The sequence below is a fragment of the Chenopodium quinoa genome, unplaced genomic scaffold, assembly GCF_001683475.1.
Source record: "Chenopodium quinoa cultivar QQ74 unplaced genomic scaffold, ASM168347v1, whole genome shotgun sequence".
Taxonomy (NCBI): Eukaryota; Viridiplantae; Streptophyta; class Magnoliopsida; order Caryophyllales; family Amaranthaceae; genus Chenopodium; species Chenopodium quinoa.
In genome coordinates, this window is record NW_018745675.1 from 75,984 (window position 1) to 91,837 (window position 15,854).

At 35.4% G+C, this 15,854-nt stretch overlaps 2 protein-coding genes across 8 annotated transcripts in view; both read right to left on the minus strand.

Moving 5' to 3' along the window:
* Positions 1-546: 546 nt before the first annotated feature.
* Positions 547-6,162, minus strand: LOC110717258 (F-box protein CPR30-like). 3 transcript variants are annotated; one of them, XR_002510715.1, is made up of 4 exons: positions 5,444-6,162; positions 4,119-4,381; positions 3,523-3,626; positions 547-963 (listed from the first exon to the last, which is right to left on the minus strand). XR_002510715.1 is itself a non-coding variant. In XM_021895915.1 (3 exons), exons 1-2 carry the CDS (start codon positions 4,475-4,477, stop codon positions 3,563-3,565), a joined length of 423 nt encoding a protein of 140 aa, XP_021751607.1. In that variant the 5' UTR covers positions 4,478-4,590; the 3' UTR covers positions 547-963; positions 3,523-3,562. The 3 variants fall into 3 exon arrangements, 1 of the variants encoding a protein (XP_021751607.1); XR_002510716.1 differs by having other exon boundaries at positions 4,119-4,219; positions 5,444-6,156; XM_021895915.1 differs by lacking the exon at positions 5,444-6,162 and having other exon boundaries at positions 4,119-4,590.
* A 2,691-nt stretch (positions 6,163-8,853) lies between these two features.
* The window catches only part of LOC110717206 (phosphoglycerate kinase-like), a 32,103-nt gene continuing 25,102 nt past the window's right edge, over positions 8,854-15,854 (minus strand). For 2 of the 5 annotated variants that reach the window (XM_021895854.1, XM_021895856.1), the window contains exons 12-14: positions 11,625-11,709; positions 10,254-10,352; positions 8,854-9,901 (exon numbers count right to left, since the gene is read on the minus strand). In XM_021895854.1, the coding sequence (XP_021751546.1) occupies positions 9,683-9,901; positions 10,254-10,352; positions 11,625-11,709 (403 nt within the window). In that variant the 3' untranslated portion in view covers positions 8,854-9,682. Of the gene's footprint in view, positions 10,134-10,253; positions 10,353-11,624; positions 11,710-15,854 lie in introns of all 5 variants that reach the window. The other 3 variants (XR_002510691.1, XM_021895855.1, XM_021895857.1) reach the window with 3 other exon arrangements.

The following is a 15,854-nucleotide window of genomic DNA, read 5'->3' on the forward strand; positions in this document are numbered from 1 at the left end:
CGATTTTTTTTTAATCTCAAAAGTTACTATTGATTAAGTTCTATGCCCTATGCACACTCACCATTTTTTGTCTTTAAAGAAACACACTCACCGTTATTATGTTTGAATGAATAAATATATAAATACATTTACTTTGATGTTTATCAAAAGTACAAGCACAACTCGTGATCTCTATATTGTTGTGAACTTGTGAGAAACTATGTATTTGGTATAAAAATTGATATGTGAATATAAAGTTAATTATTTATAGAATGATGATATGTAAATAGATAATGTATGCACTAGACAGTGTGCGGCATAAGTAGTTACTCTTAAATGTTTGTAAGAAAAGCATTGTCAATCGTCGATAAATAAATTATTGAACACCATCACCCAGCTTTTACTAGTGCTTGTCTTTACTTTGGTCAAATGCTAAGGTTGATGCATTTATCCATAAGGCCAGCAAAGTTCAAACATGCACTCCCAAATACTCAAATGTATGAGAAGATAAAACTTTTGAAGTTCATTTAAAAGATTGCAGGCACAACTTGATGGAACAGTGATAGATGACAAAGACAGCTTAAAATTATCTCACAAGGGTTCCATTCATAACTTCAACATGTAGTACGACGATTAACAGTAATGAATAAGATGAAGTCTAATCGTAACTAGAAACAGCAAAACATCCCCACAAAAACCAATCCGAGGACTGGAAAAAGGAAAATTTGAAATACAATTACGTTGTTCCATTTTTGGGCACCATCTAGTACAGAGACAAGATCATCACTAAACAGATTCAATTAAAAGCTAATAAATTCATCTAAACTCAGGAGTTTTTTTTATGGCAGCAGGAACACTAGAAGATTCAAATGTCGCATTAAAACGGGCAGCAGCAATACATGTTGAAGGGGCTGTAACTTATCCAGATAGCCATTGATAGAGAGAATTCACACCAAACTTCATCATCCAGTCATCTTTTGATTTCTGTAGCACAAAGAAAAAAAGCATAAATGTAAAATATTTATGTTCTTTACAGATTGTACAACGGTGTTGATTTAAACAACTACCTCCGTTTCATATTTTTGCAACTTTGGGGGTATTTTTTGTGAGATATAAAATATTCCAAAGTTGCAAATAATATGAAATGGAAGTAGTATTTTCTTTTTCCAAAATCTACATAACCCAAAAAATTAACAAGTTACAACAATTACATAAGGGCATAGTTTCAAAATCTGATAGATTAGAAGCATAAAGTAAATTCCACTTATGTTTCCTATTCTAGCTACTAGCTCTCATGTTTTTCTTGAAGTTACTCCCTTCCTAATAATTTGCCAAAAAGTTTAACATACATATGGAGAGTAATCAGTATAATGTTGAGCTCCTGCAGCTGAAGTCAGTGTTACATGCTCCTACAAGGCTAAGTCTACAGCATCCAGGAGATATCATTTACTACGTAATAACAATTGAAAAACCATTGCTTGTAGAATGTGGAGATTGTGGACATGCTTGATAGCATCATGTTTTTTTCTCAATTATGTATTCGGAATTTTGGATCACAGAGACAGAAAACCATGACATGATCAAAATAAATACTTCAGCTGGCTTCTTGAAAGGTAATTGAGCTCCATCACCTTTGTTAAGTCAGCCAATCAACAGGCAAAGAGAGGATGGAGTGTGAAAAAATTAAAAATCAGGTCGCATAATTATAGACGTAACAAACTTCACATAGATTCTCAAAGAGGACTCACAAGCCTTGTAACCGTGGTCCACCGAATAGGGTATTGTCATCTTCAATTCAGTACTCTTAACTATGATCAATTAGTGAGATTATTGAATGCAACTAATAGGATATCACTGCATTCAAAAAGTCTAGGGCCAATAGAAACATTAAGTTAATAGATACTGAAAATGGAAGGAGATTGCAAGAGAAACTATGGCCACTAAATATAGATAGAGACATAAGAGGTGTAAAAAGATTCATAAGTGCTAAAAACCTATTATTAGCAACTAATGGGTTAATGACAGTGTACGCATTGAAATTTATGATTTAACATGTTCTCCATGAAAGAGATACCTTTTGATCAAGCTAAACCATAACAAATTAAATTAATAGGAGTATAGGACTACTTAAAGAGATAATTATTCGGTACGGGTCATAGTGTTTTGCTAGAAACCTACTACAATCTATGGCTTAATAATTTGGGCCTAGTGCTAATTATAACCACATCGTATGAGGTCACACATAAAAGACTGATTGGATTAAGGCCCACCAAAAGCCAATAAGAGAACTAAAGGTGTCCGGTTAATGGTGAGAGTTACAAGGATTAATTTGGTGGTCTAATGCACCATTAAGCTACCAAATTACATCCTATAAAGTACGTATATATGTTGTTACATACAACTTAGAGAAAGAAAAGAAAAGTCTATTCAGTCTTAGCTTTCCTGCAAACAAGGCAAACCCAAGAAAAGTAAGATAGAAAATTGTTCCTTTCTTCCATACTAGCATACAAGTGGTGATCTCATCGGTGCTTGTGGACCAATATTAGAAAAACAGCATTTGACATTCTAATATCTCCAACTAGAAGGTAGCAAATTGGTAGAGGAATTACGCATCAACTGTATAACATTTAAATATCTTGATTCGTATTAATTTATGCAAGGGATCATATTTAAATGCTAAGAAATAGTTTCTTGTAATTCTGCTAATCGCATCTAAAATCCCTTCACTGCATTAGAATTGGTCACATCATTAATTGATGTTTCCACTAGACCACTATAGAAAATGATGTCAATCCACAATCTAACCAACATAAATTTCCAACACTTAGGGGCAAGAATGCTTTCTAATAGCTTAAAAAAGGGATAATCAATATGTTTTCCTTCTTAAATTACTTCAATATCTTTCAAAATTATATAGATACTTTGTTCATTTTAAGACCATTGATTTCCCATTCAAAAGAGAAGGAAAATTGTAACAATAATGTTTCTTCTCCTAAACCCTTACCTCCCCAATCCTCCCCCCCCCCCCCCCGGCGGCTGGCCCCCTCAATTACCACATACATCATTGGCATCCTACAACTTCAGAAAGTTGGCACAGCCTAAAACTTCATCAACAATAGACTATTGGCCTAAAACCTCATAGTGTGAAACAGTGCTGCTCAACTATGTCATTCTCTTGCCAGGACATTGATAAACCAACTGTGCCAAAGGTGATTACGAATCTTACAGTGTATAGCTTATTGAGCAAACCATCATCCTGTACAAAATAGTGATTGTGGTTGCAAGAGCCAAATAGAAGATATACAACTACTAAAGAGGCATTATAAGTGCCATATTGCATCTTTGGATTCTAATACATGGTCAGATAGACAGGCCTTGAAACTAATGTATGACATAAACAAACAAATAACAAGAATTTTCATTTTTAAACAAAACCATATATATAACAAAACAAACAAAAATAAACAAGTTAGATACACTATATTTTTAGTTCTCTAAAGTCATTCATGGTGAAGGAAACAAGCCATAATATTAAATTTGTACCTCTAATATTGGAATGTAGATATACATGAGGATCAAGATCCTACTTTTGGTCAGCGCCATTGCCCATGACTGATTTTAAGATGGAATCATAGTGTTGTAAGAACCTGCAGTAGACAAATGAATTAAAAGACTTTCGTAAAATTATCTTAGTCAAAGTTCAAGAGTACTTTAAACTCAATCATAGCTGTAAATAAAATAAAATAAAATAAACTAAGAGTTGCTTAGAAACATCATATAATTTTTTACTGAGTATGGGACTAAATCAATGTTCATCTTAACATTGAAAAATTGGATTGTCAAATTAACGACCGTAAAGTCATATAGAGATCCTAACATTCATATACGATAGAAATCCTACAAACACAAAGATCCTACCAAACTTCAGGGTTGATTGCATTTTTTTGCATCTAATGACCACAAAGACCTTTAAATAAGAATCAAGATTCAAATGGCCACAAGGCCCACCCACATATGAAAGTACCAAAGCCAGATTTGTTACAAACAATAGATGTGTAGTTCCCTTTTATCTTTTGTTCAGAGTAAAGTAAAGGTATTGCAAAAATCTAGTGAATGCGAATAGTTACATTCTTGCATACCTCTCTGTTCTCCTCATCAACCTTTGCCGTTTGCTGTTCTTTTTCCGTTGCTGCCTGCTTGCAAGAACATCTTCAGCATCCTTGAACATATGAAGGTTGTCCTGAGACAAATGTGCACATAAAACTCTAGGGAAACCTGAGAGTTTAACTATCGTAGTCTCCAAAGTTTTCATGTCCAAAGAAGCAAGAACATATGAGGTATAGGTCAAAAACAATTGCTTTCTGCTCGTCGAGAAAGAAAGAGGCCTAAAATCCCCAATCATCTGTTGTTTCGGAAAACTAAACATCTTAGTCCAAGTTGCGGGTCTGTTATACTCTTTCATAGTCCATACATCACAATATTCAACATAATTCAGCATTACACACAGACAATCATCAAGAAACTCCTATGTGAGCAACCATATACAGCTCTGTCTCGAAGTTAGGCAATGGCAAGGAGCTAAAACTTTCATCATTGAGATTGAAACTAACTATATGGAGAGGCACTACAATAAAATCGTGAATGGACCAATGCAGAATTCCCTCAAAATAGACACAATAACCAAAGCGGCAATAAAAGTAATATGGAAAATCACGAGCCCCCGCCTCCAGGAATCCGACCTCAAGCTATAAACTATAACTTGACTTTCGAAAGAACCCCCTTCATCATCTGATTTATGCAGAAGAATCCTCACACACTTGTAGTCATCTGACACATGATCATAACCAAACTCAAGGTACTGACTCCCCTTGTGACGGAAAACAGATTTTTGAGACAAAAATGGTAGGGGTTTGTGTTTTTGTGTAGTGGGGTTGTACAAGAAAACCGTGAAGGGGTAAGAGAACATGGTGAAGCAAAGTAAGCCGCGACACGATCCCTTGACATAAACATCAACCAGATTCTTAAAAGGGTAATCAAGTTCAATGGTATTATCAAATGTGTCGAAATCACTCAACTTACAAGCATTGTTCCAATAAACTATATGCAGATTATTGGATAGCTTAAAATGGGATCCAATGAAATTAGGGTCATTGATAATATCATACCATAATTTGCACACTCTTAAAGCGTAGCAAGGATTTTGCCGGCAATTTTAGCAGAATATCAATGATAACATCTATTGGAAGGAGTGACATAATAAACTAGATTGCAAATTGAATTGGGATTTTTGTATTCTTATTCAAACTTCTAACTTGGAAGGGATAGAGAAACGCTAAATTGAAACAAAAAATTTGACATAAAAGGTTCAAAATTGCCCATGAATTATACAAACGATTTCAATCATTGTGTAAAATTGATGAACAACCAGTCAAAAAAGTTTTGAAACTAAAGGGGACGAGATTACCTAAATACGAATTGATTAGGAAGAACATATTGTGGATTGCTAATTCGTTCGCGGCTTCTCGCTTTTGATTGTGTTGTGTTTCATCAAGCTTGAAATGTATTTGTAGTTGGCAATTCTTAATATGTATGCGATCCCATTATTTTACTCTCTGAGAAACAACATAGTTTGTATGTTTCTAGTTGTTAGGGATTTTTTAAAAAAGAAAATTTGTGAGCGAATCATTTTGACTTTTTATATTTTTTTTATTTTTTTATTTTTTATTTTTTATTTTTATTCTGACGAGGGAAACGCAGCGAGCAAAATCTATTAATCAAAGGACAAAACGTCCGAGAGTATATAGGGAGTAATTTTCGATGGACAAGGGTTAATTCGTACTTGTTCTGCCCCAAAAGGTATCATCCTAGCTAGATGATGAGCTACCCAATTCCCTCCCCTTTTTACATGAGACCAAGCAAAGGAATTGAATTTACTACTCAGAAACAAGATATCCTCAATTACTCCATCTAAATCAGAGAAGTAAATCGCTGCCTTCGAAAGACGTTTCATTAGAGTTTCGCAATACGACTCAAGCATCACCTCCTTAAGGCCATACTTGCCTGCAAGCCTTACCGCCATGTGCATTACTTTCGCCTCTGCAATCTCAACTGGCCACCAAGCACGCACTCTTCCCAAACTGAAAAAAGTACCTCACCCTTGTGGTTTCTAGCAACAACACCCAATCCCACCCAACCTTCCTCCATCATACTTGTGTTTGCATTTAGCTTGATCACATAATCTAAGGGAGGCAGCCACTTTGAAGGACTATGCTTCGGCAAAGGCCTTGCAACACCATATATCTTCTTTGCATATGCACCATATTCATCCACCAGTCTTCTCAAACGCCCCATCAAAACATTATTTGGAGTTGTGCTTCCTGAGAATACCCAATTGTTGCGTTCTGACCAAATCAGCCACGCAAGAAATGCAGCAATATGCATTTTCTTTGCATCCATGTTGCTCCATCTTTCCATCATATCACACGCACTGCCACTTCTATCTTGGATAAGGCTCGAACAACCACTCTCTTCCCACAAATCTCATACTCTAATGCAGTCAAAAATAGCGTGGTTGCTGCTCTCATCTCCCCCCCCCCCCCACACACACACCAAGGATAAGAGGCATCTTCCAGAAGGTGTCTTTGCTTCAACAAAGCTTTCGTCGGCAATGTATTCGAACAAAAACGCCAGAAGAAATGACGAACTTTGGGCGAAGCTTCCATCCCCCATATTGTCACCCAAGCTCGATGATACTCATCAAGATTGCACCCCTTCCCAAGCATGTACGCTGTCTTAGTAGAGTAAAGTCCATCATTCGAAAACGCCCAGGTAATGATGTCCCTAGGTGCTCTTGAACTCAATGGGATTGACAGGATACACTTCTGGTCTTGATCATTGAAGGTTGTAGAAATGACCTCATAATTCCATTCCATATTCTCTAAGTCAACCAAGTCACTCACTTTCGTAATTCCTTCAACAACCGGGCTTGTCACAAACCGCCCTTCCGCGTCAGCAAGCTAAGGGTCGCTCCAAACATTAACATTCGAGTCATTCCCTATGCGCCAGATAACTCCCTCTTTCACAAGAGATTTACTACTCCTTACACTCCTCCATGAGTAGCTCCCGCCAACTCCCAAATAAGAATCAAGGAAGGAGGAATTGGGGTAGTATTTTGCCTTCAGAACTCGACTCAAGAGAGAATCCTCTTTGTGAATAAGCCGCCATGCCTGCTTGCCGAGTAATGCATCATTAAATATTTCAAGATCTTTAAAGCCCATTCCTCCAAAGCACTTCGGTACACACATACCATCCCATGATTTCCAATGCATATTCCGGCGAGCACCTTTTTGACCCCAAAATAATCTTGTCATCACTGCCCGAATACTCTGAATGACAGAAATAGGGAATTCGTAAACACCCATCAAGTATGTCGGAATCGCCTAAATTACTGATTTCAGCAGCACTTCTTTCCCAGCTCTAGACAACAACTTCTCTTTCCAACCCTGCAATTTCTTCCAAATTCTATTAGTTATAGCTTCAAAAATTGCTTTTTTAGATCTTCCGACAATTATTGGAATCCCTAATTACTTCTCATATCTGTCCACTAGTCTCATATTCAAAACACCCATTAATTCACTCTTTTGCTCGATGCTCACACCTTTGCTAAAAGACACCTCCGATTTCTCATAATTAATTTTTTGCTCAGATGCTACTTCATAAGTGTTGAGTATATCAACTATAACTTCGCATTCTCGTCGGTTGGCTCTAGCAAACAACAAACTATCATCTGCAAACAAAAGATGTGAAATAATGGGACCACTCCTACTAGCTTTTGCCTAGTGAAACTCTTTTCCCTGCACTTTATTATGTAACATGTGAGAAAAAGCATCTGCTACTAGGATAAACAGATAAGGGGATAAAGGATCCCCCTGTCGAAGCCCCCGGGAGGGAGGCACATCACCACATACTCTTCCATTAACAATAAAAGAGTACGAAACAGACATCACGCAGTCCATAATCAGGTTCACCCATCTACCATCAAACCCCATAGTGAGAAGGAGTTTTTTGAGAAAGCCCCATTCAACACGATCATAGGCTTTGCTCATATCCAACTTCAATGCTATAGTACCTCTTCTACCCCGATTTTTTTCATCGTATGAAACAACTCAAGAGCAATAAGGGCATAATCAGTAATCAAACGGCTCGGCACAAAAGCACTTTGGCTCTCAGTCACAACAGAAGGGAGGATACTTTTTAGCCTAAGCACAATAACCTTTGACACCAATTTATATAATACATTGCAGAGGCTTATGGGTCTAAATTCAGACATTAAAGTAGGTTTGTTGATTTTCGGAATCAAGGCAATAGTAGTATTATTTACAGAGCTCGGGGGAACTAAACCCTGTAAAATACTACTAACAAAATTAGTCACATCATCACCTACAATATGCCAAAATTTTGGGGCCTTGCAAGGGTGCATCTGCTGCAGTGCCGAGAAATATTTCTTCCTTCAAATATGGCCGGAGCAACTCTGCATTGTCATCTTCTGAAATAACAGGCTTCACATGCTGTAAAACCTCATAGATACTCGTTTCATTCTGCTCTGACGAGGTGAACAGGTTCTTGTAATAGCTACACACAATTTCCTCCAATTTGCGCTCATCATTCTGCCAAGTTCCATCAGCATCAAATAGGCCTTCAATCCTATTTTTCTTCCTTCTCTGCGAGGCTTTGTGGTGAAAATAAGATGTGTTGCGATCTCCGTCTCTAACCTCAATCACTCTCGAACACAAAAACCAGTAAGCTTCATGCTTCGAATGAAGATCATCGAGAAGTTTTTCCAACTCAAGACTCTTCTCACAAGAGTCACGAGACACCCCCTGCTGCTTCACCTCTTTGAGTTTACACTATTTATTTAAATCACTTTGAATAATGTTAGTGACTTATACCGTTATATGTAAGAAAAAATATAGTCTAGTGTTACACAACTTCAATACCCACTAGTGAATAGCCCGATAATTGCCTCAATTGCTACTTTTACAGTCGTGGAAATGGTAAAAAAAATTTAAGACTTTTCAAAACTGAAATCAACAAACTAACCGTCATAAATTATTTTTTTTGTTTTTCGCCATTGTTATGTTTTTTTGGTACTTGGAATATTATTGTGTTGTAGCAAAGATTATTTAATTTAAAGTCATTTTACACTAAATTGAAATAGTATTGCAAATTAGTAAACATAGGTCCTTTCTTTTGTATCTTTTGGCTTCCTGGGAATGTCTATGTGTCTTTTTTTTTCTTTTTGTATTTAAACCTGGTTTGCAGTTATATACATTTTTTTTTTCTTCTTATTATAACATAATAGTTGGCTTAGATGGTTACATAGTCATCCTTGTTACAAGAGGTTAGGTCTTCAAATCTTCTTATCTTTATGTTTTAATATGGGGTAAGATAATTAGTACTCCCTGCATATTTTTTTTAATTGAAATGTTTTTTCTAGATACGTATGCCAATGCAAAACTTTAACCAATAATATTTTTTATTATCAATAAGTAAAACTTATAACAATTAAAATTTAGAACATCACCTGTGATTGGTGCCTGGTAGTTATTCGAATGTCAAAATAATATTATTAGGCGTCATATTATTAGGTGTCCAACATATTCTTGTCCATCAAATGAACATTATTGCCTTTCTACATTACCAGCTATCTTTTACACAACATCAATCTATACATAGGAGCCCCGCGAGCAAGGACATGTCGTTCCCAATCAGACCGAACTCCAAATGGATTTTCTTTAAGCCATCCTCCTGGGCCTGCTATCATATTCTTATCATAGGCAATGACAAGCTTACTCTTTCCTTCATCTAAGAACTGCTTGCGCATTCTCATCGCAACTTCTTCAATATCTGACTGAAGAAACACCTACAATTTGACAAAGAATTGGGGGACGGGGAAGCTTATATATGTCAGCTTGAATGTCAAAAATATAGCAGCAGACTAAGGATTGAATTTACAGAAGCAGCAAAGATATATATCGTCCAAATACGGAATATGTGAATTGTAAACAATTTAACAGCTTACAGATGTCCACCCCCTTCCCTCACGCGGTCAAGCCCTCCAACATAAACATAGTGATTCAAAACAATAAGGTATTCTGTCAAAAAGTAGCCGTGCCAGTTGTTGTACAGCAAGTAGGAAATAAAGGGGTGCGCAGGAAATAAAATTTAGAAAAAGGAAAGGAAATGGTAAAGATGGTACTGTAAGATTATTCTACCTTCCCACCATCAGCAAGCTCATCGGCTATGGCTTCAACTAATGACCTCTTCACCATCCTCCATCTATGCTCAGGTTCATTGAAATCAGGGTTAGGACACTGTAATATAACAAAACAGTTAGCTGGAATGCTGGATATATAATGATTTCGAAGATAGCACAATGAAACTTGATGTGACAAAGTAGCAAGCAGTCATATCTAAGAGAGCAAGAGCAAAGTGCACCATGTAAAAGGCATTATCTAGTTTTGACAGTCTAGGAAAAATATGCTTGGGTACCAAATCAATATTTGAATACTTAAAGATGCAACAAACAGGCAATTCAGCTTAGTATTCTATTGAGGCTAATGCGTGTAAGTCACATCTGAGGAATGATGCATTTGATTTAGCTTTTAGTTAGTTCATATTAACAGAATTCAACATATAGGTCTACTATCAATTAAATCACACACTCATTCTAGACATATTAAGTTTTGGATAAATTCTGATCAAATCAAGCCCATTCCAGTTTTGTACAAGATTGGGTTTCTGGGTTCAGGCCGAGTTCAGATCTCATGCAGATAATCTGAAACTAGTTATCTGTATGGGTAAGTTAGGTCAAGTCTACTAACTTTATTTATTATATACAGATCACCAATATTGTATTTGATTGTTCGTTCACCCCAATAGAAACTATTTTTTAAGAACCCATCAATCCAACATAGTTGCATTGAAAGATTGCTAAATACAATGAGTTTGACAGAAGTATGCTAATTAATACAGAAATTTGTTGATTGACAAGCATACAAACGAGCACAGTTGTCACAACACATGATATCTCAATTCTGTAGGATATTAACAGAAAGGTGGTGCACTACAAAATTTTAAGCTCCAGTTTTGACAGTTCAAATAGCTCCTGTGAAGAGGCAGTTTCGCCATGCCTTGGTATTCTGGATAGAGCAGATTGCATGGGAGTGTATAGTCTACTGCTAATAGAAAATACATAATTCTTGAGAAGAGGGTAAGGGGAAATATATAAATATAACTGGAGTTTTATATAGCATAAGTAGCTAAAGCCCAAGTTACTAAACATATTAATGGATACCTAGTGGAGCTACAATGATTACCACATACACTAAGACTTTAAGAGCTAATGCTTGAGTGCAAACCCTACAGAGACAATAACACAATCTAGACAAAGAAAAATGAAGCACAGAATCGCTTAGAATGTAGGTATGGAAGATTTACATTTGCACGTACAAAATAAGAAAAATCTGTTCCAAAGGCTGAAAGTATATGACAGCTCTAGAAACACTATCAGTCACAATTTCTGACAGTGGGGTATAACTTATATCAATATAGAAAATTATAAAAATAATATTATGTTTACTTACTTGAATTGAAACAAGAATGAGTCGTCCTGGATAACCGGCGACAATGGTCCGAAACGATGATGTAGCATTTGTTCCTATGAAGTGTCTTATCACAGATAAAACCAAAATCAAAACCAAGTTAGATTAAAAAATGGTCTGAAAATATGTTACAGGACTGAACAATACGAATAAAGCCACTGAAAAGAGAATTGGCATGTCATGCATGTGGTATAGATAGAAATTGCTGTTTCAGATGAGTGTAATTGTGCTGTTTCCTATCCATAAGAAGGATTATAATCGTACTCAAGCCTGAACATCTATTTTCACTTCAGTTCTATGCTTATGCAATTCAAGACAAACCGTAATACACATCTCATAAAAACCACAGACTAATATAAGGTGCTAGATTTACAGAATCACGGGCCAAGTGTATATATATGTGCAAATGTCTTATCAGATAGATTGGGCAGATAAACAGGGTCTCAAATAATTTTTGACAATCAACTAAATAGATGAGCTGAAAAAGTTATGGCTCTTTTGCATAGGTAACCAGACCCCCCTTTGTGCCTTTAACTTTTTTTAAATTTATTTTTATTATTTAATTTTTCAGTTTTTGGCAAAAATTTGATTATAACAGTCCCAACTATAGAAAACTTTCTTTTCCCAACTAAAGAAAACTTTATTTAAACAGTCAAACATTTTGATTAACTAAGGCTAGTCCTAACTACGGGGAGTACATTCCTAAAATGGTCCCCAAATATGGTTTCCCCCCCCCCCTAAAAAGAAGGAATGCTCGCAGAAAAGCAACATTGATTGTAAAGTGATCCCAGGTGAGAGTAAGGCAACCCAACATAGACATTTGATGCTTAATTTTCGAGGTAGAAGATGTATAAGGCAGAGAAGACCACAAAGTGGAGCCTAAGATTAAGTACTGGCAACTAGGGGTGAAGCAAAAAAACATTGTACATAATATACCCACTACAATTATTAGGTCATGTAACATGGGTTCGGATATATATTCAATAAGGCATAAACTAGATAGAGATAAGTGTACTACCGAATACGGGCACATTGGTGAAACATAGAAGAGTGACAAGTGAAAAAGATCAAACACGTGTTCTACAATATATGTTGGAGAATTGTTAGAGGATTGAAAACAAACAGAAGTATAAAGAGGATAAAGAAGCTAGAACGGAACCAAAGAAGGTCATACGACATGAAAAAGCAAAGTTGAATCAAGACCTTTATGCAAGCCTGGATTTGAAAAATATGACATTTATAGACTTGCTCATATGAGAGTACAAAGAAACGAGATTATATTTGAAAGGTAATTGTGTGAAGAGATTAAGGATAACTGGAGGCCCTACTTTGATATAGATGGGATTGAAGAAAGGCCTGATGTCATCCCTATTGAGGTTAGAAAGGTCAAGTTGAATGATTGGCGACATTGTTGGGGAAGTTAAAAATGCCATTAGAAAAGTATTTTACTCTCTTTAGTAAGAATAAAAGTATGAAACTTTGGGAGCAACCAATTGTAAAAATTGTGAAGATCTCGAGAATAGGAAGATCAAATATTAGGATAAGAAGGATTTACTTATGGTTTTCTTTGACGTACAGAATGCCTATGATAAGGTACAAATAAAAATACTTTGGTGGGATTTAACCAAAAACTATATTGTGGAAATATATTGATATTAATAATGACATATATGTTGAGGATAGTGAAAGTATAATGGGTATAGGGATCGGAAATATAAGAGTTATATAAAAAAATATATATATATAGAATAAGCAGCACATACTTTAATAGAGATTGATTTAGAGAATTAAAGATATTATATTGTGTTGTTATTCATTCTTATATTTTAATATGATAAAGTATTACAACTTTATAGAGGATTACAAGCTAAAATATGAGAGGTGATGGAATCAACATTATTGTATTCATTACACAAAAATAACCTTTTACTATTTTAATTTAAGATTTCCCATTATTTTCTCTTTATTGCAAATTAATCTCACAAATTCCCCCTCTTAATTTGCAATGTTTATTAACATCTTGAATTTCTCGAACTTTTCAGAAGTTATTGCTTTAGTAAGCATATCTGCTGGCTGATCAACATTATTAATCAACATTATTAATAAACTCAAGCTTAATTTCTCCTTCACTGACTAAGTCGCGTATACAATGATGTCGAATCTCAATGTGTTTGCTTTTAGCATGGAACACCAGATTCTTTGTCATTGCAATTGCTGACATATTGCCGCAAAATATTGTAGTAGGACTTTCTTGCACAATATCCAAATCTCTTAAAATTCTTCTTAACCAAACTGCTTCACATGCTGCTTCAGTGGTTGACATATGAAGACAATGCTACAGTTTGTTGTTTCCTTGAATTCCATGAAATGATTCTAGTACCTAAACAGAATATGTAAGCTGATGTACTCTTACGATCATCTACAGAATCAGCAAATCACTATCTGTATATCCAATCAAATTATCATTTTCTTTAGTTCTATATCTTATGCCTATTTTCTTGGTGCCTTGAAGATAACATAATATCCTTTTTGTGGCAGCAAAATGTAGTTTGCTTGGATTATTCATAAATCTTGACACCATATTCACTACTTGAGCTATGTTAAGTCTTGTATGAGTTAAGTATAGTAAAGAACCTACCAAACTTCTGTATACATTAGCATCGACCTTATTAGCTCCATCATCTTGACTTAATTTTCATTCAATGCCATAGGAATATTCAAAAGTTTGCAATTTTGCATATGAAATTTCTTTAGGAGATCCACTGTATATTTTTCTTGATTACAGAAAATTTCTCCCTTGGTTTGCGTTACTTGAATTCTAAGAAAGTATTTCATGAATCCTAAGTCTGTCATTCCAAACTCTTGCATCAGGGACTCTTTATACTCATTAATGAGTTTCATATCAGTTCCAGTATAGATAAGATCATTAACATAAAGACAAACAATGAGAAAATGCCCATCATTGTTTCCTTTGATGTAAAGTGATGGTTCACTTGGACTCTTTTTTAATCCACTATTCATAAAATATTTGTCAATTTTACTATTCCATGCTCTTGGAGCTAGTTTAAGTCCATAGAGTGCTTTATGTAAACGATAAACTTTTTCTTCTTTGCCTTGAATTTCATATCCTTGTGGTTATTCCACATACACTTCTTCTAACACACCATGCAGAAATGCGGATTTTACATGTACACATATAATTCTTTCTGTTCTAATGGTTTCAATACGAGCTACTGGAGCAAATGTCTCATTGAAATCAACTCCAAGTTTTTTAGCATATCCGTTGACAAAAAGCCTTGCTATGTGTTTCTGAATATTTCCGTCTTGGTATAGTTTTGTTTTATAAACCCATTTTATACCAATAATATCTTTACCTTCAGGGTAATCAACAAGCTTCCATGTCTTGTTTTTCTCAATCATAGCAATTTCTTCATCAATTGCTTTTATCCAAACATTATGAGTTGATGCTTCTTTGTAGCTAGAAGGCTCACTTGCAAAAAAAAGCGAATGTTTCCATCTCATTTGCTTTAGATAAATAGCACTCATAATCATCCAAATAAGAAGGCCTCTTTCTAATTCTTCTTGGTTGATTCAAGACCGGAGAAGATGAGGTTTCTTGTTTCGTATTTGGCACAACATTAGGAGATCTTTGCGGACTGTTTACTGCATCATTTATTGTTGTTGGAGCTGGGCCACGAGAAGTTATAGTTACTTCTTGCCAGGAAAATGAACTATTCCATTTTGCCGATTCTTCAAATATAACGTCTCTAGAGACTATTAGCTTTTTAGCTTGTGGGTCTAAAAGACGATAACCTTTTGATTCATCACTGTATCCCACAAAAAGATATTTTCTCCTTTTGAGATCAAACTTGTCTTTACCTTGATCTTTATTCAAGGCATACGCAATACATCCAAAATTTTCAAACGACTAACAGCTGATTTTTTACCATTCCAAGCTGATATTTTCTCCTTTTGAGATCAAACTTGTCTTTACCTTGATCTTTATTCAAGGCATATGCAATACATCCAAAATTTTCAAACGACTAACAGCTGATTTTTTACCATTCCAAGCTTCATAGGGAGTCTTGTTACGAACAACTTTAGTAGGAGAACTGTTGAGTATGTAAATAGTTGTATTTACAGGTTCGGCCCATAATGTTTAAGGAAGACCCTTTTCTTCCATCATGCTTCTTTCCATTTCTACAAGATTTT

Coding starts and splice junctions, on each gene's coding strand:
- LOC110717258 (XM_021895915.1), bottom strand. CDS start 4,477: ATGCTGAATTATGTTGAATATTGTGATGTATGGACTATGAAAGAGTAT. Junction 3,627..4,118: donor TTGATGAGGAGAACAGAGAG/GTATGCAAGAAT, acceptor TGTCTACTGCAG/GTTCTTACAACACTATGATT.